This window comes from Gallus gallus, chromosome 31, assembly GCF_016699485.2.
Source record: "Gallus gallus isolate bGalGal1 chromosome 31, bGalGal1.mat.broiler.GRCg7b, whole genome shotgun sequence".
NCBI lineage: Eukaryota > Metazoa > Chordata > Aves > Galliformes > Phasianidae > Gallus > Gallus gallus.
The window spans coordinates 1,176,164-1,200,692 of record NC_052562.1 but is presented as its reverse complement, the minus strand read 5'-3'; the positions used below and the strand labels follow the sequence as shown (position 1 = coordinate 1,200,692).

The 24,529-nt window shown below is 49.4% G+C and overlaps 1 protein-coding gene and 2 long non-coding RNA genes across 14 annotated transcripts in view; 1 reads left to right on the top strand and 2 right to left on the bottom strand.

The window, feature by feature from the left end:
• Positions 1 to 16,596, top strand: part of LOC101750718 — a 30,923-nt gene extending 14,327 nt beyond the window's left edge. For 2 of the 11 annotated variants that reach the window (XM_040654380.2, XM_040654379.2), the window contains 6 exons: positions 13,700 to 13,744; positions 13,926 to 14,219; positions 14,993 to 15,031; positions 15,218 to 15,313; positions 15,395 to 15,419; positions 15,654 to 16,458. In XM_040654380.2, the coding sequence (XP_040510314.1) occupies positions 13,700 to 13,744; positions 13,926 to 14,219; positions 14,993 to 15,031; positions 15,218 to 15,313; positions 15,395 to 15,419; positions 15,654 to 15,729 (575 nt within the window). In that variant the 3' untranslated portion in view covers positions 15,730 to 16,458. Of the gene's footprint in view, positions 1 to 1,244; positions 1,284 to 1,469; positions 1,566 to 1,646; positions 1,672 to 1,905; positions 2,285 to 2,510; positions 2,879 to 13,134; positions 13,361 to 13,699; positions 13,745 to 13,925; positions 14,220 to 14,992; positions 15,032 to 15,217; positions 15,314 to 15,394; positions 15,420 to 15,653; positions 16,459 to 16,492 lie in introns of those variants that run through there. The other 9 variants (XM_040654375.2, XM_040654373.2, XM_040654378.2 and 6 more) reach the window with 8 other exon arrangements.
• The window catches only part of LOC107055456, a 29,459-nt gene extending 10,563 nt beyond the window's left edge, over positions 1 to 18,896 (bottom strand). The window contains exons 1-4 of one of the 2 annotated variants that reach the window (XR_005842295.2): positions 18,826 to 18,896; positions 4,831 to 4,926; positions 4,733 to 4,757; positions 4,376 to 4,431 (exon numbers count right to left, since the gene is read on the bottom strand). This is a non-coding gene — a long non-coding RNA (uncharacterized LOC107055456). Of the gene's footprint in view, positions 1 to 4,375; positions 4,432 to 4,732; positions 4,758 to 4,830; positions 4,927 to 5,074; positions 5,117 to 18,825 lie in introns of those variants that run through there. The other variant, XR_005842294.2, reaches the window with a different exon arrangement.
• On the bottom strand, positions 16,948 to 18,674 carry LOC107049957. Its single transcript, XR_003072762.2, has 4 exons — positions 18,582 to 18,674; positions 18,126 to 18,507; positions 17,438 to 17,469; positions 16,948 to 17,126 (listed from the first exon to the last, which is right to left on the bottom strand). It is a non-coding gene; the product is annotated as an uncharacterized LOC107049957 (long non-coding RNA).
• Positions 18,897 to 24,529: the final 5,633 nt, after the last annotated feature.

Below are 24,529 nucleotides of genomic sequence, written 5' to 3'. Positions count from 1 at the left end.
CAGCTGATGGTGAGTGTGGGAATGGGTCCAGAAAATGAAGACATGGTGGGGGAGGAGATGGAAAGAGAGAAAGGCTTTATTCCCTCTGAATTCCCAATATCCACCCCAGGAGAGAAGATATTTAATGGATTGGGTGCGGTCTGGTTTCCCAGGAATGATGCCGGTGGAACCCCTGTGCCGTCTCTCCAGGTACTCTCCAGGCTCCACTCCTGGTCCTTAACACTTCCAGAGCTCAGGAAGGGGAAATCGTCGTGGCTCAATGTGTCCTTCAGAAGCTGGTTCCTGCTGCCCGAATTGTCTTCTGCAAGGATGGGATGGAGCTGTACAGCATGAAAGCCCATCAGCATACGGTCATCAACTCCATGCTGATGAACATCTCTGCAAGAAGCAGTGGGACATACGCGTGTGGGTACCAGCAGAGGAACGAGAGCAATTGGCTAAGGAGGTCTCCCCTCAGCACTCCCTTGGATCTACTTGTCACAGGTGGGACTTGACACCAGGGTTGTGCGGACGCAGGGGATGGGGGGGACTGAACACCACATAGATTTTCTGGATCAAGAAATGCCATAGAGTGACATGGGCTCTGGAATGGTCTCCCTCTCCATCCCGTGGTGCAGAAATGGGGCACTGCGGTGCCCAGGCTCAGGAAGCAGGTGCAGGGTTTGGGCACGATCCACTTTGTGGGAAGGGATGCTGCAAGGGTTATTCAAAAAATGTTTTGAGAATAAGGAATGGAAACTCGGGTGATTTCCAAGTGTGAGGTTGTTTCTCACTGTGTGAGTTCCTATGCAGCAAGAAGATGATGCTGTGGCCATAGTGTGAGGATGGCCAGATGTTGGTGTGCTTTGGGATCTTGCTGCCTCTCCCTGCTTCAAGAAAACCACCTAAAAGAGGCTTTAGATGGTGGCAGGAGGGGAAATGCATTATGGAGTCTTGCAATTGGGATGCTGCCATCCTACATCAACATTCTTGTCCTTTCTTATCCACAAGGTGAAGTAGAGAATTGTGCTGCAGTAGCATACAGTGCACAGTTGCATCTCTGCCATGCATTTTTAAATCCAGCATAGTTTACGTAATCATATCGAAGGGAAGCTACATCATTCCATGTGTCTCAGGAGAAGGGCAGGCTCAGTGGGCACCTTCCTATGGCTGTAAGCGCTGCCCCATAGCAATGCACTCAGGAGCCGTGTTCATGCAGAGGTGAGAGTTCGGGGGATACTCAGCCCATCCATTTGTCCCCCCAGGCCATGTGTCCAGATCCACGGAAGAGACAGCACATGCCAGTGAGAGGCTCCCCTTTGGTCCTGTTGACCCTGTCCCTTACTGTTGTCCTCATCCCTTCCCTGTGTCCCCATACCATCACTACATCCCCATCACACCCCACTGTCTGCATCACCCTGCTCTGACCCCATCACATTCCCGTGTCCCCATCCTATTCATTAGTCCCCATCACTCCGCTTTGTCCCCAGACTCATACACCCCGTTGGGCCCCATAGTCATCGCTGTGGCATCAGTGGCTGTCACCCTGCTCCTGTCTGCAGCTTCCTGCTGGATCATCAAGAAAGGTCAGGGCTTATGGGCTTATGAGTACTGTGTGGGATCCATGAGGCTGTCAAAGCTCTGATGTGGGACTCTTCTTCTTTCAGGTGCTTGTGGGAAGAGATGCTGTAGGTGAGCAGGAAGTGGCAGGTCTGGGTAATTGGTGGGCATCTGGGACCCTGGGGTGCTGCTCCTTTTTCAGTGTGAGCTTTGTCAGTGGATTCCCTCGTGTAGAGGAGGGATTGCAATACGAGAGGAGATGGAGGCACTTTTCCCTGGGAATATCTCCAGTGGCCCTTGGATGCTTTGTGGAACCTCAATGCCTTTTCTCTCTGCTCTCTCTGTCTCTCTCCATGGTGCTGGTAGTGCTGAGGGATCTCCTGCCGACCACGATTCTTACTGTAAGTTTCAGTCCCTTGCACCCTTCCTTTCTAGGCATTGAGTACAATGCAGAGATGATCCCAAATGCTGTATTTTAAGTCAGGATTATCTCCACGTGCTCATGACAATCAATGCTAATAAAGTTAATTTTTCAGGATATGGTCCCAATAGTATTCCGGTATCATGTCTCTAAACCTCCTTGACAAATATGGTCTCATTCTCTTCACCCTGCTATACGGTCTCCACTCCTGTAGCTGACACTGCTGGGAATTAACAAATGCTTCACTTTCAAACTCTGCACTGAGCGGATAGTGTATCAGAGGAAATGTGTCTGTTCAGAGCACTTTTTTGTGTGAGGACAATTCTCAGCAACAGAGCAGCGTCCACCCAGTATCGTGCAGAAGCAAAACCCGCCTCCCTACAGCACAGGGCATTTTCTTGGGGCTGCAAGGCAGACCTCAGGAGCCGCTGTATGAAGCTATAAGGGTGATGATTTTGGCAGAGGATGCCCATGGGTGCATTTGTGCTGGTGGCTGGGGAAGGTCTCTCCCCTGCTGATGGCTGGGCACTCATTCAGGATCTCCCTGCAGATGCCAACGTGGATCAAATGAGGAGAGTGAAGGTGAGTTGTGCTCTTGCAGAGGCCTGCAGGTTGAGCGTGCATTTTTTTGTCTGCAGAAGGCATGGCTTTAGAGGGGAAATGCCAGCTCAGTTGTCACGGTGTGCAGTTCCCCTCCTGCCATGATCCCATGGGGAATGCTGCATGGCCATGCTGTGGGACCACTGTAATTCCTTGTTTGTGTTTTGAAGGCCTCTGGAATACACAGCTCTGAAGTTTGTACATAGGACAGAATGTCAGAAAGTGAGAGGTGATCCACCCCTTTCTCTGCAAGAAGAAGGGGGAAAGCACAGCAGAGGTGACACTTATCAATAAAAGCATGAAATCCTTCTGCATCAGAATGAAGTTTGTGTACTTCTTCTGTCTGATTGCACTCTGAGGGTGCCCATCTGTCCATAGGGGCAGTGACAGAATCCTTGTGCTTGGGGCTCATGGGAGGTATCAAGACAGGGCCATCCTGGGCATCTCCAGAGCTTCTTCCACCTAAAGCCACAGCAGTGATATATCACCACAGCCCATCACTTCATGATGCCTTTGATTCAAGACTGTGGTGAGCTTGATGATGCATAAGAACAGCTCAGCACTTGCCGATGTCACTAAAATAGCTGTGATATTTTATTGATATTCTAGGTGCTCCATACATAAGCAAGTCATATATCTTAGTGGCTAGAAATAATGGGAGAGCATACCCCATGAACCCAAAAGCCCCATGTTCTGCCCCAAGAGCCCTCTGCAAGAAAACACAATGGTCGTGACGCAGTCCTGGTTCCCTTGGCATGCTGAAGCCTATGCATCTCTGCTGCGGGTCATCTGCTTCAAGGGAGGCTGGAGGGGAAAGGAAAGCCCTATTATTGCAGCTGCAGCCTGCAAGCCCTGCACAAGGAGGCTCCAGGAGCGCTGGAGGGAGCTGCACGCATTGGAGAAGCAGGCAGGAGTCAGCTAGCAAAAGTCAGAGCAGATCTGGGTTGGAAAACAAGGGGAGGCATTTGCTGTAGACTGAGGTAGAGTGACTTGTGACTCAGAAATTAAATCTTGTGATTTGCAGTTTTTGTGCAAGTAAAGAGATGCATGAGCAAGCGTACCAAAATGATAAGGCCATTTCTGTGGAGCATATCACTTTAGTTTTGGGTGAGAAGGGCCCTGACTCACCTTGTCCCTTCGAAAGTGGGCAATGGCTGAGGCTGTGGGGAAAAAAAAAACACACTATGAGTGCTCAGTATTCATGTGGGAAGGGGGGCGACCCACCACTGGTTTGGGCAGCAGACCCCGCGGGGCTCTGGACTGACTGTCCACCCCCATTGCACCACTCTGCAAGAAGATTTGGAGGACCAGAGACGCTGGGCTTTGGGGGGGCATTTTCCCATCATTTGAGGCATTTTCTATATTTGCACAGCACATCTGAGCCTGCTGCTCTGCAATGAAACTCAAGCTGCAAACAGAGCAAGGTGCAGGCGTGGTGGCGTTATATCCCCCATCCCTGACCACAGCATCCTCCCTTTGCAGCTGCCTGCACATGCAGAGCCATCTATGAGATATTTCCCCACTGCTGTCTGTGTGCTCAGCAATATCCTCCAGTGCAGGGCTGAGCTTTGGTCTGTGCTTGAAACAAACACCATAGTGAGAGGAACTGTAGATGGGAGAACAGCAGAGTGTGAAGTGTGAGACCCGCTGTGCAAATGGGATTTGTCACTATGAGCACTGTGATGAAAGCACCCTGGAGAAACTGACTCTTGAGAAATGGTTTTTGCATGTCCAAGTGGGAAAGGGACAGGTGGGATGGCAAATGGGAGCCCAAGGGAAGGGGGTCCCCATGGAAAAGGGGTGCCCAGCACTCACACTGGATTTCTCCATAGTCGGTGGCTTGCACCTGCTGGCTGGGAACGTGCTGCTGCCTGTGGATTAAGGGAAAATGGATTTGGGGTGGGTGTTTGCTGCAGGGGGCCAGGACTGTTATTCATTTGGATGAAGCCTCCTTGCATCAGGCACTGCATTCAGTCCAACCCCACGGCAATCCCTCATCCTCCAGGCATCCACGTGCGATCAGTAATGTTACCATGAGGAAATCCTTCCTTCTCCAACACCATGGCAGTCCCTTCCTGTTATGGGGGAACTCACAGATAATGCTGCCCTGCAAAAGGACTTCCCCAAGTTCCCAAATGCTCTCAATCGTCCCCTCCCAGCCTTCCTTCTCACCTTCGGCATCTCTCCCGGCAGGCACCTGTAAGAAAAACAGTCTCACATCAAAGCTGTGGCAGCCTCATGGATCCCCCACAGTCCCCTCAAGTCCTCACCTTTCCTAATGGTCCAGAAGGTGGCTGCAGACAGCAGGAGGGTGACAGTAACTGATACCACATGAATGACTGTGAGGTTCAGAGGAGTGTTGGTGTCTGGGGACACAGAGGGTGATGGGGTCAGATGGGAGTGACGCAGAAGTTGGGGTGTAACAGCGCCATAGAGATGAGATGGGAAAAGAGGGGAGGGATAGGGAAAAGGAAGAAGGGATGGGGTCAGTAGGAGCAAAGGAGAGTCCCTCACCTGCAGTTACGGTTCCTGCTGAGGAATTGGACACATGACCTGGACAGACATATGGATGGGCTGAGTGTCACCAGTGCTCATAGCTCTGCATGGACACAGCTCCTGAGTGCACTGCTTCGGGGCAGGGTATGTAGGCCTTGGAAGATGCCCACAGAGCCAGCTCTGTCCCCTGAGACACGCGGGCTGACATGGGGTTTCTGCCATTCTGATGATCAATTATCTAAACTATGATGAATTTAGAAATGCATGGCAGAAATGCAACTGTGCACCGTATGATCCTGCAGCACAACTCTCTCCTTTCCTTGACCTTGTGGATAAGAAAGGACTAGTATGTTGCTCTGCCTCTATGGGATGGGATGGCAGCATCCCAAATGCAAGACTCCATCCTGCATCTCCCCTCCTGCCACCATCCAAAGGCTCTTTTTTGGTGGCTTGGATGCAGGTAGAGGCACACGGATCCCAAAGCACACCAACATCTGCCCAGCCTCACACTATGGCCACAGCATCATCTCGTTGCTGCATAGGAAATCAAACAAAAAGGAGCAACCTCACACCTGGAAATCACCCCAGTTTCCCTTCCGCATTCTCAAAACAGTTTTGGAATAACCCTTGGAGCATCCTTACCCAGGAAAGGGATCATGCCCAAATCCTGGGCCTGCTTTATGTACCTGGGCACTGCAGAGCCTCATTTCTGCAGCATAAGATCAAGACAGGAACCCTTCCAGAGCCATCCTCTCTCTATTGGCACCTCTTGCTGCACATGGGATATCCATGTGGTGTTAATTACCCCCCATCCCCTATGTCCTCACCACACTGGTGTCATGTCCCACCTGTGACATGTAGATCCAAGGGAGTGCTGAGGGGAGATCTCCTCAGCCAATTGCTCTTGTTCCTCTGCTGGTACCTACATGTGTATGTCCCACTGCTTCTTGCAGAGATGTTCATCAGCATGGAGTAGATGACCGTATCCTGATGGGCTTTCATGCTGTACAGTTCCATCCCATCCTTGCAGAAGACAATTCGGGCAGCAGGAACCCGCTTCAGAAGGACACATTGAGCCAGGACAACTTCCCCTTCCTGAGCTCTGGAAGGGTTAAGGAGCATGGCTGGAGCCTGGAGAGTACCTGGAGAGATGGCACAGGGATTCCACCAGCATCATTAGCTGCAAAACACACTGCATTCCAAGTCATGGAGAATCTGCCCTCCTGGGGTGGATATTGGGAATTCTGAGGCAATAAAGCCTTTCTCTCTTTCCATCTCCTCCCCCAGGATGTCTTCTTTTTCTGGACCCATTCTCACACTCACCATCAGCTGTGGAACTGCAGATGCCCTGGGTGCTCACAGCAGTACCTGCACCGTGGAGCAGAGAGGGGTTTGGTTAGAGGGACAGTGTCCTGCACACCCACATGTTTCTGTCCATGTCTCCAGTCTTCAGCAGTCACCACTCCACAAGTGTATCCCCTTCCTGTATCACCACTGTCTCCATTTGAGCAAGCCTAAATCCATTTGGGATAAGTTTTCTTTTCCAGATGCAGTCTCCTCTACTTCCAAAATCATGCTTTTGGTGCATGATTCCATCCCACACGTACTCTACCTCCACCCTCGGTACCATCTCAAGCCTCTTTGTGCTGGGCTTCTTCCTCCAAGCAGGGTTCCCTGCTACCCAAAGCAGCCCCAACTCACCAAACACCAGCAGCAGGAGGACATGGACATGGGGACACAGCATGGCCCATCCCACCAGCCCGCACATCTTTTGGAGATCTCTCCTCACGGTTCCTGCTTTGCTGTGAGCTGGGTGCAGATGGTCACAGGCTTGTGTTGCGAGCCTAGGACACGTGCTGTGTGTTTCTGCAGCTGACAGAGAGTTAGTCACAGCGAGAGGCTGTGATGCAGCCCATGATGCATTTTTCGCATCTGCAGAGCCCCTGCTTTTATTTCAGGACACATAGAGACCTTAGCAAATGCCGTGCTTCCTGTCTCTTGGGGGGAGGAAACTTCTCCCTTTTCCCTCTTTTCCCCACCTCTTCTTACTGAGTGTGACCTCATTCTGTATGCAGCGTCCGTTTTATCTCTTTTTGTCAGCTACCTTGTCTCTGTCCCCTCCCAAGCTCCTGTTCATCTCCAGCCTGCCAAAGAGCCATAAAATAGAGGTGCTTGGGTTGGAAGGGACATTAAAGAGCAAGGAGTCACTTATAGAATTGTAAAAACCAGCAAAACAAACAAACAAACAAACAAACAGTATAAGCACAGAATTAAAGAAGCCGACACCATACTGCCATTAGTTAGGAGCTCATTGCTTGTGTTCCAGTTGAGAAGGGCCACAGATCATTTTGTCCAGCCGCGAATGAGTGACGGTCACGTTCTCTCCATCCCCATTCAAGTGGGATTTTTCATCATGAGTCATGGGTTGCAAGCACTGTGGAGAAATTTTCCCTTGATGAATGGATTCAGCATGTACGAAGGAATGAGCAGGGTTGCTACCAGGAGCTCATGGCGAGAAGATCCCTGTGGATATGGGTTGCCCAGCACTCACACTGGATTCCTCCACAGCCGGTGCCTTCCAAATGCTGCCTGGATTGGGATCTGGGTGGGTCCAGGATTGATTTTCACTTGTAGAATGCCTCCTTGCATTGGGCAATGTGTTCAGTCCAACCCCATGGCAATCCCTCATCATGCATGTGTCCAGGGGCTGTCATGGATGTTTGCATGAGGGAGTACTTCCTTCTGCAATCCCAAGATAATCCCTTTTTTTCCATGGTTGAACTCACAGGTAATGCTGCCCTGCACAAGGATGTCCCCAGGGTCCCACTCCCCTCTTTTCCCACAAGCCTTTTCCACTGTTGTCACCGTGTTGACCATGGCTTCCAGGGGACTGATTGGAGAGATAGGGACAGTGGGGAGTGATGGGCACATTGTGCTCCAATGGGGACATTGGAGTTGAATGGGGACAGAATGAGGAGATGAGAAGACTGAGGTGTGTCGGCATCCCTGGAGCGCAGGGTTGATCCCTCACCTCTAGGTTCTGTGGTTCACACCCACCTGGTCTAAACAGGCAAAGAATCATGGAATCATAGAATGTTTAGAGTTGGAAGGGACCTATGCAAGCCATCGAGTCCAGCTCCTGTGAAGTGAACTGGGACACCACAGCTAGATCAGGTTGCCCAGGGCCTTATCCAGCCTAGCCTAGAAAGTCCCCAGGGACGGAGCACCAGCCAAATCTCTAGGCAACCTGTTCCAGTGCCTCACCTCCTCACGGTGAGGAGTGCACCGTTAGGAGCAGTGAGTAAGAAAACACTTGGCACTTGTATTATTCTTTGTTTCCCAAGTATCGTCAGCAGTTGAAATCTGAAGAACAATAAAGAATCTGAAAAGGAAATCCAATTAGTGTCGCCTATAACCATATCAACAAGAAAGCCTCAGATTTGTCCTAATGCTACACGGTACTTTGATCTATACCTGATACCCAATCACTGTGGTAAAAATAAATCCCGATAGAACTATACTCCATCCGGGAAAGCATAGAATGTACGCCCATCAGAAGGGGAGAAAATATCAGACAATTGAGGCAAACGTATGCACCGTGGGAGAACAGAAGGATTTATTTCAAAGAGGAATACCAACACAGCCCAAGACACTGGTCTTGACGCTATACAAAATATCTGCTCTTTCCCAATAGCTCCTGACAAACCCTTCTCCTTGTTGCAGGGAAAAAGAGAAAGCAAAGATCCGGTAAAGCCCCTTCACTACTCATGAAAACCAGTCTTAGTTGATCTGCCACCAACACGACAAGTACTTCCCATTCTCAAAGCACCACTGAATTTTTGTGTGTGGGAAGGTTCCAACGCCCACAGGTAAGAACATCGTATTCAGACTCAGTGGATAATCCCATCCTTGTCATCTTTGGATTCTCTGTATCTATGTATACAGGTTTTGAGAAGAGGCAATGCAAGACCCTTGTTAGCCATGACTGTACTAATGCTTGTGTGCACTTCTTGTTTGCTCACATTTGTGATTGCCATGTTTTACGTTCCAAAATAGGTTAGCCATGGGCATGGTGTTACTGAAATAAGAAGGACTGTGGGGTGTAGAATCGAAGAGGGAGAGACTGCTGCATCAGCATCCACCATGCCACCATCTAATCTGAAGAAGCTCAAACAAAGTGGAGGCAGTGAACGGACTGCTGAACTGTTTCATGCACTGTTTTGAGGCATGGAATCCAAATCCATGCGGAGATTGTGGAGACTCGTGGGATGGGGGAAAGGGTTGGTGTGAATGGCAATAGATGTGAGCACCCACCTGGTTGTCTGCTCTTAATGAGCACATAACCTGGTGTTCTATTCTTAATGAGCACCCGCCTGGCATTCTAATCTTCATGAGTTTTCCAGGTCATGGAATTGTAACACTGAGGCCTAGCATGGTGTAGACACCTAAGCAAGACATATACCAGTGCAGCCGTTGAGCCTGTTTGTCACACAGCCCCCAACCTACCCTCTCCTCTAACAGAATGTAGGTGAAGTTTGGGAAAGCCCTGCCTCCTGTTACTTTATGTTTCTGAAGAATGCCTGTTCCAAGAGAGTGCTTAGGTAAACTGCATATTCTGGAGAGCCATGTGGGGATGGGCCCAGATCTTGCTCCGTTGATGAAACTCAGCAGTGAGCCACTTGTAATGAGCTGGTGCATCCATGCACATACCCACAACTCCACTGAAGCTTCTGCAGCTACAGTTAGCATCTTTATATTCCACTGAAATTTGGGTTTGGCTCTTGAATCTGTGCTCTAATACAGGTTTTTTTGGTCTCAAGCACTACTACAATTGTGCCTGTGGTTGGCCGTGGGTCCCACTGATCCTCACAATGTGTTTGTAAAAAGCTGGGAGGGAAACTTTATTTGATGTTTATTTTTTGTCAGTATATCATACCAATGTACATTATTTAAAGCCAGAAGTAGTTAAAAAATGAGAGTTGATCATGCAAAGTAAGTAACAACACAGCAAGTCTTTAAATATGTTTTTTGTGGATGTTCAAACTCAGACTCTGCTATTTCTTCTGCTAGAACCAGAGTTATGGTGCTAAGCAGTATGGACAGTGCATCATAATCCTTTTTCCAAGAAGTTACCAATTCCCTTCCCTTGACATTCTGTTCAGTGGTCAGTGCTTCACCAACTCCGAGGACTAAGGAAATCTTCTGTGCCTCTGTGTCACACAGATTGGTTCTGTTCTGTCGCCACGTCAGCAATTGATTAAACAGCAGAACAAAGTGAAAGTGAAAGCAATTCCAGTAGCAAGCTGCACACTCACGTATGGTTTGATTCTGCAGACTGGTAAGGCTGTGTTTTCGGCTCTCAAGAGCTCTGTATGGTTTTTGAGTTTCCTTATCTCTTGGCCAGTCTCATGGCAGTTGCATGATTTCTGTGTGGACCACAAGTTCCTCAACAAGACATTCAAATGTGTTCACACGGGTATAGAAGTCTTAAATATTCACAGGCGTGTATGTCTGGGCTTACCAGACTCAAGCCTGCCTGACTGTAATGGGGACAAATGAATACGTCTGTGGCAGACAGGTATTTATTCAGGTAAGAATCTGTATTAATGGATGGATCTCAGAAAGATGGAAGGTTTGCACTCGGTGAGAAATAGAAGTAAAAGCCAAAGGACACAAAGGCAAAGAAGTGAGCATATGGTTAAAATAATCTTTACTACTGACTGTGAAATAAATCCCTTCTTGTTTCCAAATACATACCCAAGCAATGAATCGATGTTCAGAGATCATTCAAGAAGGGATGTGAAAGATGAAAGGTGCCCGGAGGTCCCTGCGAGTTGGGGCAGGTGTGACTTTTATATCCTGCTCCTGCCCCCTGGCAGAACGATAGCAATAAACAACAAGAATTCCCATATCCATCCTATGTCAGTGGGCTATTCATGGGCAGCATCATCTCCAGCAGCATCCTCTTCCATGCACTTAGCAAGAGTCTCACATTTCCTTTATGCAAAGTCTGAGTCTGTGTTATGATTTTATGTTTTGCTGATTGATCAAAAATTCAACCCAAACTGCGGAGTCCATCCAGGTGACTGAAGAGACTCAGCATCTGAGAATTCTAGACACTGAGTGAAACTGTAAGCCTTGTAGATAAGGCAGGCAAGTCAAGTAAGGAAGATCTCAAAAGACACAGCGACACATGCTAACCATTCACATTCCCTACCTATGGACTCAGGTTGAGTAGGAGATTAATAATTCATCTTGCCTTGAGATAAAGCACATCAAATATGGCAGCCCTTGAGGGAGTGCTATACAGACTTGGTGCAAGATAATCAGCAGATGGGAGCTCTCTACACTAGCAGAAGGAATAGAAATTGAAGAGCATTTTTGATAAAAAATCCCATAAGTGCTTTTGGGATTCATTGTAGGTGTTTGGACCACAGCCTGGCTGTGACACAATCCTAGCCTTTGCCTTTGCTCTCTGTTCATGTGTGTCATGCAGTAACTGCTCTGAGCTGGGGGACTCAGAGCAGTGTCATTCTGCCTGAGGAATAAGGACACACTCTGTGCTGCTAGCAGGCACCTTACAGCACCTTTCATCAAAAACCAGCTGGAAGATGGACAAACGCAGGGGGAATCCTGCCCCACAGACCTAAAGCCCTTCCCACCTGAATGGAAACACTCGGTCTGTCTTCGTCATTCAGCCCAGAGCAAAGCAACTGTGGTCATGCCGTGCAAAGAGGTGATGTTCTTTGCACCCCATCAGCCCTCTGCACTCACACACCTCTATGGTTTTGGTCCCTCAGACTGGAGATGTGCAGCTGCTGCTCTTTTAAATGCCGCTTCCAGCCAGCTCCATGCAAGCAAAGCATCACGGAGAAATACATCTTTCTGAAGGAGCGGTGGGGTGAATCTTGTGTGGGAGGAAAGTTCTCCTTCCTAAACAGAAGAGGCGTTACTGTGTGCATGAAGCTGTAGTCTGGCCAGGCCAGAGAGCACAAAGAAAGGGGGATACAAAAATAGCACAGGCAGATTCTGAGCACGCAGGAGGTTCATTGCTCACCACAGAGTGAGTTCTCAGCACATGGTCACGTTTTGTGGGTCTGCTGATCATCTCCATGGGCAGATGCAGGGCCTGAGCTGAGTTCCTCCATTCTCAGCACAGAGAGCAGAACTGTAGCCGTGGTCCTGCTCTGCCACGTTTTGTGGGTCGACAGGTTGCATCATGGGCAGATGCAGGGCCAGAGTTTCCAGTGGATGAGTTCCCCACAGGGGAGTGGGGAGAGGCAGAGGTTAATTTTCCTGCCGAGATTGTAATTGAAGTGATAAGTGCTTGTGGTGATTACAGCAGTAATACTGAGTGGTTTCTGCTGGTGGAGTTCTGCAGGTGGTGGAGAGTGTGTAGCAGCACTGAAGGCACTGGTTTTCTTCTGGGCCTCTCACTGTTGGGATGTTCCCTTAAGGGTGCAGTGCAATGGGGCTGAGAGTAGAGTCAAAGGAGCATGGACACAGGGGGGAGATGGAGTAGAATGCAGAAGAGATGCCATGTCAAGCAACAAGATGTTGTATTTAATGTGAGCTTATAAACAAGGGCAGCAACTGATTACACAGTTTAATGGTGATAGGAAAAAAGAGAAAGGATCTGTACTGAAAGAGGAGTGGTTCAGTTTAGATGCTAGAAGAAAATTCTTGATTCAGAGGGTGTTGCGGCACTAGCACAGCTGCCCATTGAAGCAGTGCATGCCTGGAGGTGCTCCAGGATGGGTTAAATGGGGCCGTAGGTTTTTATGAGTCTATGGCTAACTGCATAATCTTTCAGGTCCTCTCCAGATCAAACCATTTTCTTTGATGACTCTGTGATAGACTGGAGATGGCCAGGAGGTTGCAAGAAAACAGAGCAAGGAGGAGAGCTGACGCAAAGAGACCGATGGGACCCTGCATGCAGAATGGGGGCATGATCAGCAAGATCAGGTGGGCATAAGGGGGAGAAGGGAGAAGATTCCTCCCTTTAAGAAACAGGAAACACAGACCATGATGAGGTGTCTGACGTCCCCAAATAAAAGCGGTAGCTCGGCAGACACAACAGATGCACCATGGGCTGCATCACAGTCTCTCACCGTGGGTAACTCTGTCAGCTAGAAAAATACCACAGGACAGGTCCTGGGGTTGCAATGCAAACCAGTGTCCATCTGTATCCAGCTCACATCAAAGTAGGCGCTGTGAGAAGAGATCGCCAAAAGATGTTGGGGGAAGCACAGTGGACCATGGCGTGTCCTCGTGTCCCTGCCCTCCTGCTGCTGGTGGTGGTTGGTGAGTTGGGGATGCTGTGTGAAGTAGGGAACCATGCCTGGAGCAGGAATCCACCAGAAATAGGCTTGGGATGGTGCTGAGGGCAGTGGTGCAGTAGGTGAAGGGTGTAGGCGTGCTCCAAAAATACGTGGGTTACAAATGCTGGGTGCTTTAGAAAGATAGGGAACAGTACTTGAAGCAGCAAACGCACCACAAATGGACCCGATCTTTCTCAGAGACACTGTATGGGGATAGGCAGACGGGATGGTGCCTAGTCCTCCGTGGGGACATGGGTGGGAACATCTGGGTGAGCAGGACATTGTCCCTCTAAACAAAAACTCTCTCTGTCCCGTGGTGCAGGTACTGGTGTGAACACCCAGAACACCTGCATCTCCAGGGCTGATGGTGAGTGTGAGAATGGGTCCAGAAAAAGAAGACATCCTGGGGGAGGAAATGGGAAGAGAGAAGAGCAGTTTTCCCCCCTGAATTCCCAATGTCCATCTCTGGAGTGCTGATTGTCTGTGCCTTGTGATTCAATGTGTTTTGCAACCAATGAGGTGGTGGAATCCCTGTGCCATCTCTCCAGGTACTCTCCAGGCTCCAGTCCTGTTCCTTAACGCATCCAGTGCTCAGGAAGGAGAAGTTGTCTTGGCTCGATGTGTCTTTCAGAAACAGTTTCCTTCTACCCGAATTGTCTTGTGCAAGGATGGGTTGGAGGTGTATAGTGTGAAGGTCCAAGAGGGAAGGGTCATGAGCTCCATGCTGCTGAACATCACTGAGAGAAGTGCGGGGACATACACATGTTTCTACCAGCAGAGGAGCACGAAAAACTGGCTGAGGAGCTCTCCCCTCAGCGCTCCCTTGGACCTGCAGGTCACAGGTGGGACATGACACCAGGGTGGTGGGGACACAGGGGATGGGGTGACTGAACACCACATAGATTTTCAGGATCAAAAAATGCCATAGAGAGACGTGGGCTCTGGAATGGTCTCCCTCTCCATCCCGTGGTGCAGAAATGGGGCACTGCTGTGCCCAGGCTTAGGAAGCAGGTGCAGGGTTTGGGCACAATCCCTTTCCTGGGAAGGGATGCTGCAAGGGTTATTACAAAATGTTTCGAGAATGCGGAAGGGAAACTGGGGTGATTTCCAAGTGTGGGGTGGTTTCTCACTATGTGAGCTCCTAAGCAGCAAGAAGATGATGCTGTGGCCATAGTGTGGGGATGGCCAGATGTTGGTGTGCTTTGGGATCTGGGTGCCTCTACCTGCTTCAACAAAACCACCTAAAAGAGGCTTTAGATGGCGGCAGGAGGGGAAATGCATTGTGGAGTCTTGCAATTGGGATGCTGCCATCCCATCCTACAGAGGCAGATCAACATACTAGTCCCTTTCTTATCCACAAGGTGAAGTAGAGAATTGTGCTGCAGTATCATACAGTGCACGGTTGCATCTCTGCCATGCATTTTTAAATCCAGCATAGTTTACGTAATCAGATTGAAGGGAACCTACATCATTCCATGTGTCTCAGGAGAAGGGCAGGCTCAGTGGGCACCTTCCTATGGCTGCAAGCCCTGCCCCATAGCAATGCACTCAGGAGCTGTGTTCATGCAGAGGTGAGAGTTCGGGGGATACTCAGCCCATCCATTTGTCCCCCCAGGCCTTGTGCCCAGATCCACGGAAGAGACAGCACATGCCGGTGAGAGGCTCCCCTTTGGTCCTGTTGACCCTGTCCCTTACTGTTGTCCTCATCCCTTCCCTGTGTCCCCATACCAGCACTACATCCCCATCACACCCCACTGTCTGCATCACCCTGCTCTGACCACATCACATACCCGTGTCCCCATCCTATTCATTAGTCCCCATCACTCCACTTTGTCCCCAGACTCATACACCCCGTTGGGCCCCATAGTCATCGCTGTGGCATCAGTGGCTGTCACCCTGCTCCTGTCTGCAGCCTCCTGCTGGATCATCAAGAAAGGTCAGGGCTTCTGGGCTTCTGGGTACTGTGTGGGATCCATGAGGCTGTCAAAGCTCTGATGTGGGACTCTTCTTCTTTCAGGTGCTTGTGGGAAGAGATGTTGTAGGTGAGCAGGAAGTGGCAGGTCTGGGTAATTGGTGGGCATCTGGGACCCTGGGGTGCTGCTCCTTTTTCAGTGTGAGCTTTGTCAGTGGATTCCCTCGTGTAGAGGAGGGATTGCAGTACGATAGGAGATGGAGGCACTTTTCCCTGGGAATATCTCCAGTGGCCCTTGGATGCTTTGTGGAACCTCAATGCCTTTTCTCTCTGCTCTCTCTGTCTCTCTCCATGGTGCTGGTAGTGCTGAGGGATCTCCTGCCGACCACGATTTGTACTGTAAGTTTCAGTCCCTTGCACCCTTCCTTTCTAGGCATTGAGTACAATGCAGAGATGATCCCAAATGCTGTGTTTTAAGTCAGTATTATCTCCACGTGCAAATGACAATCAATGCTTATAAAGTTAATTTTTCAGGATATAGTCCCTATAGTATTCCGGCATCATCTCTCTAAACATCCTTGACAAATATGGTCTCATTCTCTTCACCCTGCTATACAGTCTCCACTCCTGTAGCTGACACTGCTGGGAATTAACAAATGCTTCACTTTCAAACTCTGCACTGAGCAGATAGTGTTTCAGAGGAAATGTGTCTGTTCAGAGCACTTTTTTTGGGTGAGGACCATTCTCAGCAACAGAGCAGCCTCCACCCAATATCGTGGAGAAGCAAAACCCGCCTCCCTACAGCACAGGGCATTTTCTTGGGGCTGCAAGGCAGACCTCAGGAGCTGCTGTATGAAGCTGTAAGGGTGATGATTTTGGCAGAGGATGCCCATGGGTGCATCTGTGTTGGTGGCTGGGGAAGGTCTCTCCCCTGCTGATGGCTGGGCACTCATTCAGGATCTCCCTGCAGATGCCAACGTGGATGAAATGAGGAGAGTGAAGGTGAGTTGTGCTCTTGCAGAGGCCTGCAGGTTGAGCGTGCATTTTTTTGTCTGCAGAAGGCATGGCTTTGGAGGGGAAATGCCAGCTCAGTTGTCACGGTGGCGGTGCTCTGGCTGCAGTTCCCCTCCTGCCATGATCCCATGGGGAATGCTGCATGGCCATGCTGTGGGACCACTGTAATTCCTTGTTTGTGTTTTGAAGGCCTCTGGAATACACAGCTCTGAAGTTTGTACATAGGACAGAATGTCAGAAAGTGAGAGGCGATCCACCCCTTTCTCTGCAAGAACAAGGGAGAAAGCACAGCAGAGGTGACACTTATCAATAAAAGCATGAAATCCTTCTGCATCAGAATGAAGTTGGTGTACTTCTTCTGTCTGAATGCACTCTGAGGGTGCCCATCTGTCCATAGGGGCTGTGACAGAATCCTTGTGCTTGGGGCTCATGGGAGGTATCAAGACAGGGCCATCCTGGGCATCTCCAGAGCTTCTTCCACCTAAAGCCACAGCAGTGATGTATAACCGCAGCTCATCACTTCATGATGTCTTTGATTCAAGACCGTGGTGAGCTTGATGATGCATAAGAACAGCTCAGCACTTACCGATGTCTCTAAAATAGCTGTGATATTTTACTGATATTCTAGGTTGTACATGCATAAGCAAGTCATATATCTTAGTGGCTAGAAATAATGGGAGAGCATACCCCATGAACCCAAAAGCCCCATGTTCTGCCCCAAGAGCCCTCTGCAAGAAAACACCATGGCCGTGACGCAGTCCTGGTTGCCTTGGCATGCTGAAGCCTATGCATCTCTGCTGCGGGTCATCTGCTTCACGGGAGGCTGGAGGGGAAAGGAAAGCCCTGTTATTGCAGCTGCAGCCTGCAAGCCCTGCACAAGGAGGCTCCAGGAGCGCTGGAGGGAGCCGCACGCATTGGAGAAGCAGGCAGGAGTCAGCTAGCAGATCTGGGTTGGAAAACAAGGGGAGGCATTGCCGTAGACTGAGGTAGAGTGACTTGTGACTCAGAAATTAAATCTTGTGATTTGCAGTTTTTGTGCAAGTAAAGAGATGCATGAGCAAGCGTACCAAAATGATAATGCCATTTCTGTGGAGCATATCCCTTTAGTTTTGGGTGAGAAGGGCCCTGACTCACCTTGTCCCTTCGAAAGTGGGCAATGGTTGAGTCTGTGGGGAAAAAAAACACACTATGAGTGCTCAGTATTCACGTGGGAAGGGGGGCGACCCACCACTGGTTTGGGCAGCAGACCCCGCGGGGCTCTGGACTGACTGTCCACCCCCATTGCACCACTCTGCAGGAAGATTTGGAGGACCAGAGATGCTGGGCTTTGGGGGGGCATTTTCCCATCATTTGAGGCATTTTCTATATTTACACAGCACATCTGAGCCTGCTGCTCTGCAATGAAACTCAAGCTGCAAACAGAGCAAGGTGCAGGTGTGGTGGCGTTATATCCCCCATCCCTGACCACAGCATCCTCCCTTTGCAGCTGCCTGCACTTGCAGAGCAAATATCTATGAGATATTTCCCCAATGCTGTCTGTGTACACAGCAATATCCTCCAGTGCAGGGCTGAGCTTTGGTCTGTGCTTGAAACAAACACCATAGTGAGGGGAACTGTAGATGGGAGAACAGCAGAGTCTGAAGTGTGAGACCCGCTGTGCAAATGGGATTTGTCACTATGAGCACTGTGATGAAAGCACCCTGGAGAAACTGACTCTTGAGAAATGGTTTTTGCATGTCCAAGTGGGAAAGGGACAGGTGGGATGGCAAATGGGAGCCCAAGGGAAGGGGGTCCCCATGGAAAAGGGGTGCCCAGCACTCACACTGGATTTCTCCGTAGTCGGTGGCTTGCACCTGCTGGCTGGGAACGTGCTGCTTCCTGTGGATTAAGGGAAAATGGATTTGGGGTGGATGTTTGCTGCAGGGGGCCAGGACTGTTATTCATTTGGATGAAGCCTCCTTGCATCAGGCACTGCATTCACTCCAACCCCACGGCAATCCCTCATCCTCCAGGCATCCACGTGCTATCAGTAATGTTACCATGATGAAATCCTTCCTTCTCCAACACCACGGCAGTCCCTTCCTGTTATGGGGGAACTCACAGATAATGCTGCCCTGCAAAAGGAGTTCCCCACGTTCCCAAATGCTCTCAATCGTCCCCTCCCAGCCTTACTTCTCACCTTCGGCATCTCTCCCGGCAGGCACCTGTAAGAAAAAACAGTCTCACATCAAAGCTGTGGCAGCCTCATGGATCCCCCACAGTCCCCTCAAGTCCTCACCTTTCCTAATGGTCCAGAAGGTGGCTGCAGACAGCAGGAGGGTGACAGTAACTGATACCACATGAATGACTGTGAGGTTCAGAGGAGTGTTGGTTGTCTGGGGACACAGAGGTTGATGGGGTCAGATGGGAGTGACGCAGAAGTTGGGGTGTTACAGCGCCATAGCGATGAAATGAGAAAAGAGGGGAGGGATAGGGAAAAGGTGAAGGGATGGGGTCAGTAGGAGCAAAGGAGAGTCCCTCACCTGCAGTTATGGTTCCTGCCGTGGAATTGGACACATGACCTGGACAGACATATGGATGGGCGGAGTGTCACCAGTGCTCATAGCTCTGCATGGACACAGCTCCTGAGTGCACTGGTTCGGGGCAGGGTATGTAGGCCTTGGAAGATGCCCACAGAGCCAGCTCTGTCCCCTGAGACACGTGGGCTGACATGGGGTTTCTGCCATTCTGATGATCAATTATCTAAACTATGATGAATTAGAAATGCATGGCATAAATGCAACTGTGCACCGTATGATCCTGCAGCACAACTCTCTCCTTTCCTTGACCTTGTGGATAAGAAAGGGACTAGTATGTTGCTCTGCCTCAATGGGATGGGATGGCAGCATCCCACTTGCAAGACTCCATCCTGCATCTCCCCTCCTGCCATCATCCAAAGGCTCTTTTTGGTGGCTTAGATGCAGGTAGAGGCACACGGATCCCAAAGCACACCAACATCTGCCCATCCTCACACTATGGCCACAGCATCATCTAGTTGCTGCATGGGAAATCAAACAAAAAGGAGCAACCTCACTCTTGGAAATCACCCCAGTTTCCCTTCCGCATTCTCAAAACAGTTTTGGAATAACCCTTGGAGCATCCTTACCCAGGAAAGGGACCATGCCCAAATCCTGGGCCTGCTTTATGTACCTGGGCACTGCAGAGCCTCATTTCTGCAGCATAAGATCAAGACAGGAACCCTTCCAGAGCCATCCTCTCTCTATTGGCACCTCTTGCTGCACATGGGATATCCATGTGGTGTTAATTACCCCCCATCCCCTATGTCCCTCACCACCCTGGTGTCATGTCCCACCTGTGACATGTAGATCCAAGGGAGTGCTGAGGGGAGACCCTCCTTAGCCAATTGCTCTTGTTCCTCTGCTGGTACGCACATGTGTATGTCCACTGCTTCTTGCAGAGATGTTCAGCAGCATGGAGTAGATGACCTTATCCTGATGGGCTTTCATGTTGTGAACCTCCATCCCATCCTTGCAGAAGACAATTCGCGCAGCAGGGACCAGCTTCAGAAGGACACAATTGAGCCAGGACAACTTCCCCTTCCTGAGCTCTGGAAGGGTTAAGGAGCAGGGCTGGAGCCTGGAGAGTACCTGGAGAGATGGCACAGGGATTCTACCAGCATCATTAGCTGCAAAACACACTGCATTCCAAGTCATGGAGAATCTGCCCTCCTGGGGTGGATATTGGGAATTCAGAGGCAATAAAGCCTTTCTCTCTCCCCATCTCCACCCCCACCATGTCTTCATTTTCTGGACCCATTCTCACACTCACCATCAGCTGTGGAACTGCAGATGCCCTGGGTGCTCACAGCAGTACCTGCACCGTGGAGCAGAGAGGGGTTTGGTTAGAGGGACAGTGTCCTGCACACCCACATGTTTCTGTCCATGTCTCCAGTCTTCAGTAGTCACCACTCCACAAGTGTATCCCCCTTCCTTTGTCGCCACTGTCTCCATTTGAGCAAGCTTAAATCCATTTGGGATAGGTTTTCTTTTCCAGATGCAGTCTCCTCTACTTCAAAAATCATGCTTTTGGTGCTAGACTCCATCCCACACGTACTCTACCTCCACCCTCGGCACCATCTCAAGCCTCTTTGTGCTGGGCTTCTTCCTCCAAGCAGGGTCCCTGCTACCCAAAGCAGCCCCAACTCACCAAAACACCAGCAGCAGGAGGACATGGACATGGGGACAACGGCATGGCCCATCCCACCTGCCCGCACATCTTTTGGAGATCTCTCCTCACGGTTCCTGCTTTGCTGTGAGCTGGGTGCAGATGGTCACAGGCTTGTGTTGTGAGCCTAGGACACGTGCTGTGTGTTTCTGCAGCTGACAGAGAGTTAGTCACAGCGAGAGGCTGTGATGCAAGCCCATGATGCATTTCTCGCATCTGCAGAGCCCCTGCTTTTATTTCAGGACACATAGAGCCCTTAGCAGGGGCCGTGCTTCCTGTCTCCTGGGGGGAGGAAACTTCTCCCTTTCCCTCTTTTTCCCCCACCTCTTCTTACTGAGTGTGACCTCATTCTGTATGCAGCGTCCGTTTTATCTCTTTTTGTCAGCTATCTTGTCTCTGTCCCCTCCCAAGCTCCTGTTCATCTCCAGCCTGCCAAAGAGCCATAAAATAGAGGTGCTTGGGTTGGAAGGGACATTAAAGGGCATGGAATCACTTATAGAATTGTAAAAACCAGCAAAACAACAAACAAACAAACAAACAGTATAAGCACAGAAATTAAAAGAAGCCGACACCATACTGCCATTAGTTAGGAGCTCATTGCTTGTGTTTCCAGTTGAGAAGGGCCACAGATCATTTTGTTCGGTCAAGAAGGGGTGAAGGTCAAGTTCTCTCCATCCCCATTCATGTGGGATTTTTCATCATGAGTCGTGGGTTGCAAGCGCTGTGGAGAAATTTTCCCTTGATGAATGGATTCAGCATGTACGAAGGAAATGAGCATGGGTGCTACCAGGAGCTCATGGCGAGAAGATCCCTGTGGATATGGGTTGCCCAGCACTCACACTGGATTCCTCCACAGCCGGTGCCTTCCAAATGCTGCCTGGCAATGGTGCTGCTCTCTGTGTGGGAATGGGAAATGGGTTTGGGGTGGTTGCTTGCTGGGATGGCCCAGGATTGATATTCACTTGAATGATGCCTCCTTGCACTGAGCAATGTGTTTCACGTCCAACCCCGTGGCCAACACCTCATCATGTACGTGTCCAGGGGCTGTCATGGATGTTCCCATGAGGGAGTGCTTCCTTCTCCAATCCCAAGGTAATCCCTTTTTTCCATGGTTGATCACACAGGTAATGCTGCCCTGCACAAGGAGGTCCCCAGGGTCCCATTCCCACCCTCTTTTTCACAAGCCTTTTTCAACTGTTGTCCCTGTGTTGACCATGGCCTTCCAGGGGACTGATTGGAGAGACAGGGACAGTGGGGAGTGATGGGCACATTGTGCTCCAATGGGGACATTGGAGTATGAATGGGGACTGAAGAGGAGACGAGAATGGTTGAGGTGTGTCGGCATCCCCGGAGCACAGGGTTGATCCCTCACCTCTAGGTACAGTGGTTCACACCCACCCTGGTCTCCACAGCCTCAGAATCATGGAATCAGGGAATCTTTAGAGTTGGAAGGGAACCTGTGCAAGCCATCGAGTCCAGTCCCCAGGGACGGAGCACCAGCCACATCTCTAGGCAACCTGTTCCAGTGCCTCACCTCCTCACGGTGAGGAGTGCACTGTTAGGGGCAGTGAGTAAGAAAACACTTGGCACTTGTATTATTCTTGTTTCCCAAGTACCGTCAGCAGTTTGAAATCTGAAGAACAATAAAGAATCTGAAAAGGAAGTCCAATTAGTGTCGCCTATAACCATATCAACAAGAAAGCCTCAGATTTGTCCTAATGCTACAACCGGTACTTTGATCTATACCTGATACCCAATCACTGTGGTAAAAACAAATCCTGATAGAACTATACTCCATCCGGGAAAGCATAGAATGTACGCCCATCAGAAGGGGAGAAAATATCAGACAATTGAGGCAAACGTATGCACCGTGGGAGAACAGAAGGATTTATTTCAAAGAGGAATACCAACACAGCCCAAGACATTGGTCTTGACACTATACAAAAATATCTGCTCTTTTCCAATAGCTCCTGACGAACCCTTCTCCTTGTTGCAGGGAAAAAGAGAAAGCAAAGATCCGGTAAAGCCCTTCACTACTCATGAAAACCAGTCTTAGTTGATCTGCCACCAACACGACATGTACTTCCCATTCTCAAAGCACCACTGAATTTTTGTACGTGGGAAGGTTCCAACGCCCACAGGTAGAACAGAAAAACATCGTATTCAGACTCATGCAGTGGATAATCCCATCCTGTCCTTTGTCATCTTTTTGTGATTCTCTATAGTGTATGACTATACAGGTTTATTGTAGATGAGAAGAAGGCAAATGCAAGACCTTGTTAACCATGACGGTATTATGCTTGCGTGCACTTCTTGTTTGCTCACATTTGTGATTTGCATGTGTTACATTACGGAATATATGGAGCCATGGGCATGGTGTTACTGAAATAAGAGGATGCTGTTGGGTGAATGTAGAATCAAAGATCGAAGAGGGAGAGACTGCTGCATCAGCATCCACATGCCATCATCTAATCTGAAGAAGCTCAAACAAAGCGGTAGACAGAGTGAACTGAACTGCTGAACTGTTTCATGCACTGTTTTGAGGCATGGAATCCAAATCCATGCTGAGATTGTGGAGACTCGGTATGGGTGGAAACGGTTGGTGTGAATGGCACAAGACAGCTGTGAGCACCCACCTGGTTGTCTGCTCTTAGTGAGCACATAACCTGGTGTTCTATTCTTAATGAGCACCCGCCTGGCATTCATTCTAATCTTCATGAGTTTTTCTCAGGTCATGGAATTGTAACACTGAGGCCTAGCATGGTCTGTGAGTGCATAGACACCTAAGGCAAGACAGTATGTCAGTGCAGCACGTTGAGCCTGTATTGTCACACAGCCCCCATCCTACCCTCTCCTCTAACAGAATGTAGCTAAAGTTTGGGAAAGCCCTGCCTCCTGTTACTTTATGTTTTCTGAAGAATGCCTGTTCCAAAAGAGTGCTTAGGTAAACTGCAATATTCTGGAGAGCCACGTGGGGATGGGCCAGATCTTGCTCCGTTGATGAAACTCAGCACTGAGCCACTTGTAATGACTGGTGCATCATCTCCATACCCATACCCACAAAACTGCACTGAAGCTTCTGCAGCTACAGTTAGCATCTTGATATTCCACTGAAATTTGGGTTTGGCTCTTGAATCTGTGCTCTAATACAGGTTTTTTGGGTCTCAAGCACTACTACAGTTGTGCCTGTGGTGGCCGTGGGTCCCCACTGATCCTCACAATGTGTTTGTAAAAAGCTGGAGGGAAACTTATTTGATGTTTATTTTTTTGTCAGTATATCATCTACCAATGTACATTAATTAAAGCAGGTAGTATAAAAAATGAGAGTTGATCATGCAAAGTAAGTAACAAACACAGCAATTCTTTAACTATGTTTTTTGTGGGTGTTCAAACTCAGACTCTGCTATTTCTCTGCTAGAACCAGAGTTATGGTGCTAAGCAGTATGGACAGTGCATCATAATCCTTTTTCCAGAAGTTACCAATTCCCTTCACTTGACATTCTGTTCAGTGGTCAGTGCTTCGCCAACTCCGAGGACTAAGGAAATCTTCTGTGCCTCTGTGTCACAGAGATTGGTTCTGTTCTGTCGCCACGTCAGCAATTGATTAAAACAGCAGAACAAAAGTGAAAGTGAAAGCAATTCCAGTAGCGAGCTGCACACCCACGTATGGTTGGATTCTCAGCAGACTGGTAAGGCTGTGCTTTCGGCTCTCAAAGAGTCTCTGTATGGTTTTTTGAGTTTCCGCCTATCTCTTGGCCAGTCTTCTCATGGCAGTTGCATGATTTCTGTGTGGACCACAAATTCCTCAACAAGACATTCAAATGTGTTTCACACAGGGGTATAGAAGTCTTAAATATTCACAAGGCGTGTATGTCTGGGCTTACCAGACTCAAGCCTGCCTGAATGTAATGGGACAAATGAATACGTCTGTGGCAGACAGGTATTTATTTCAGGTAAGAATCTGTATTAATGGATGGATCTCGGAAAGATGGAAGGTTTGCA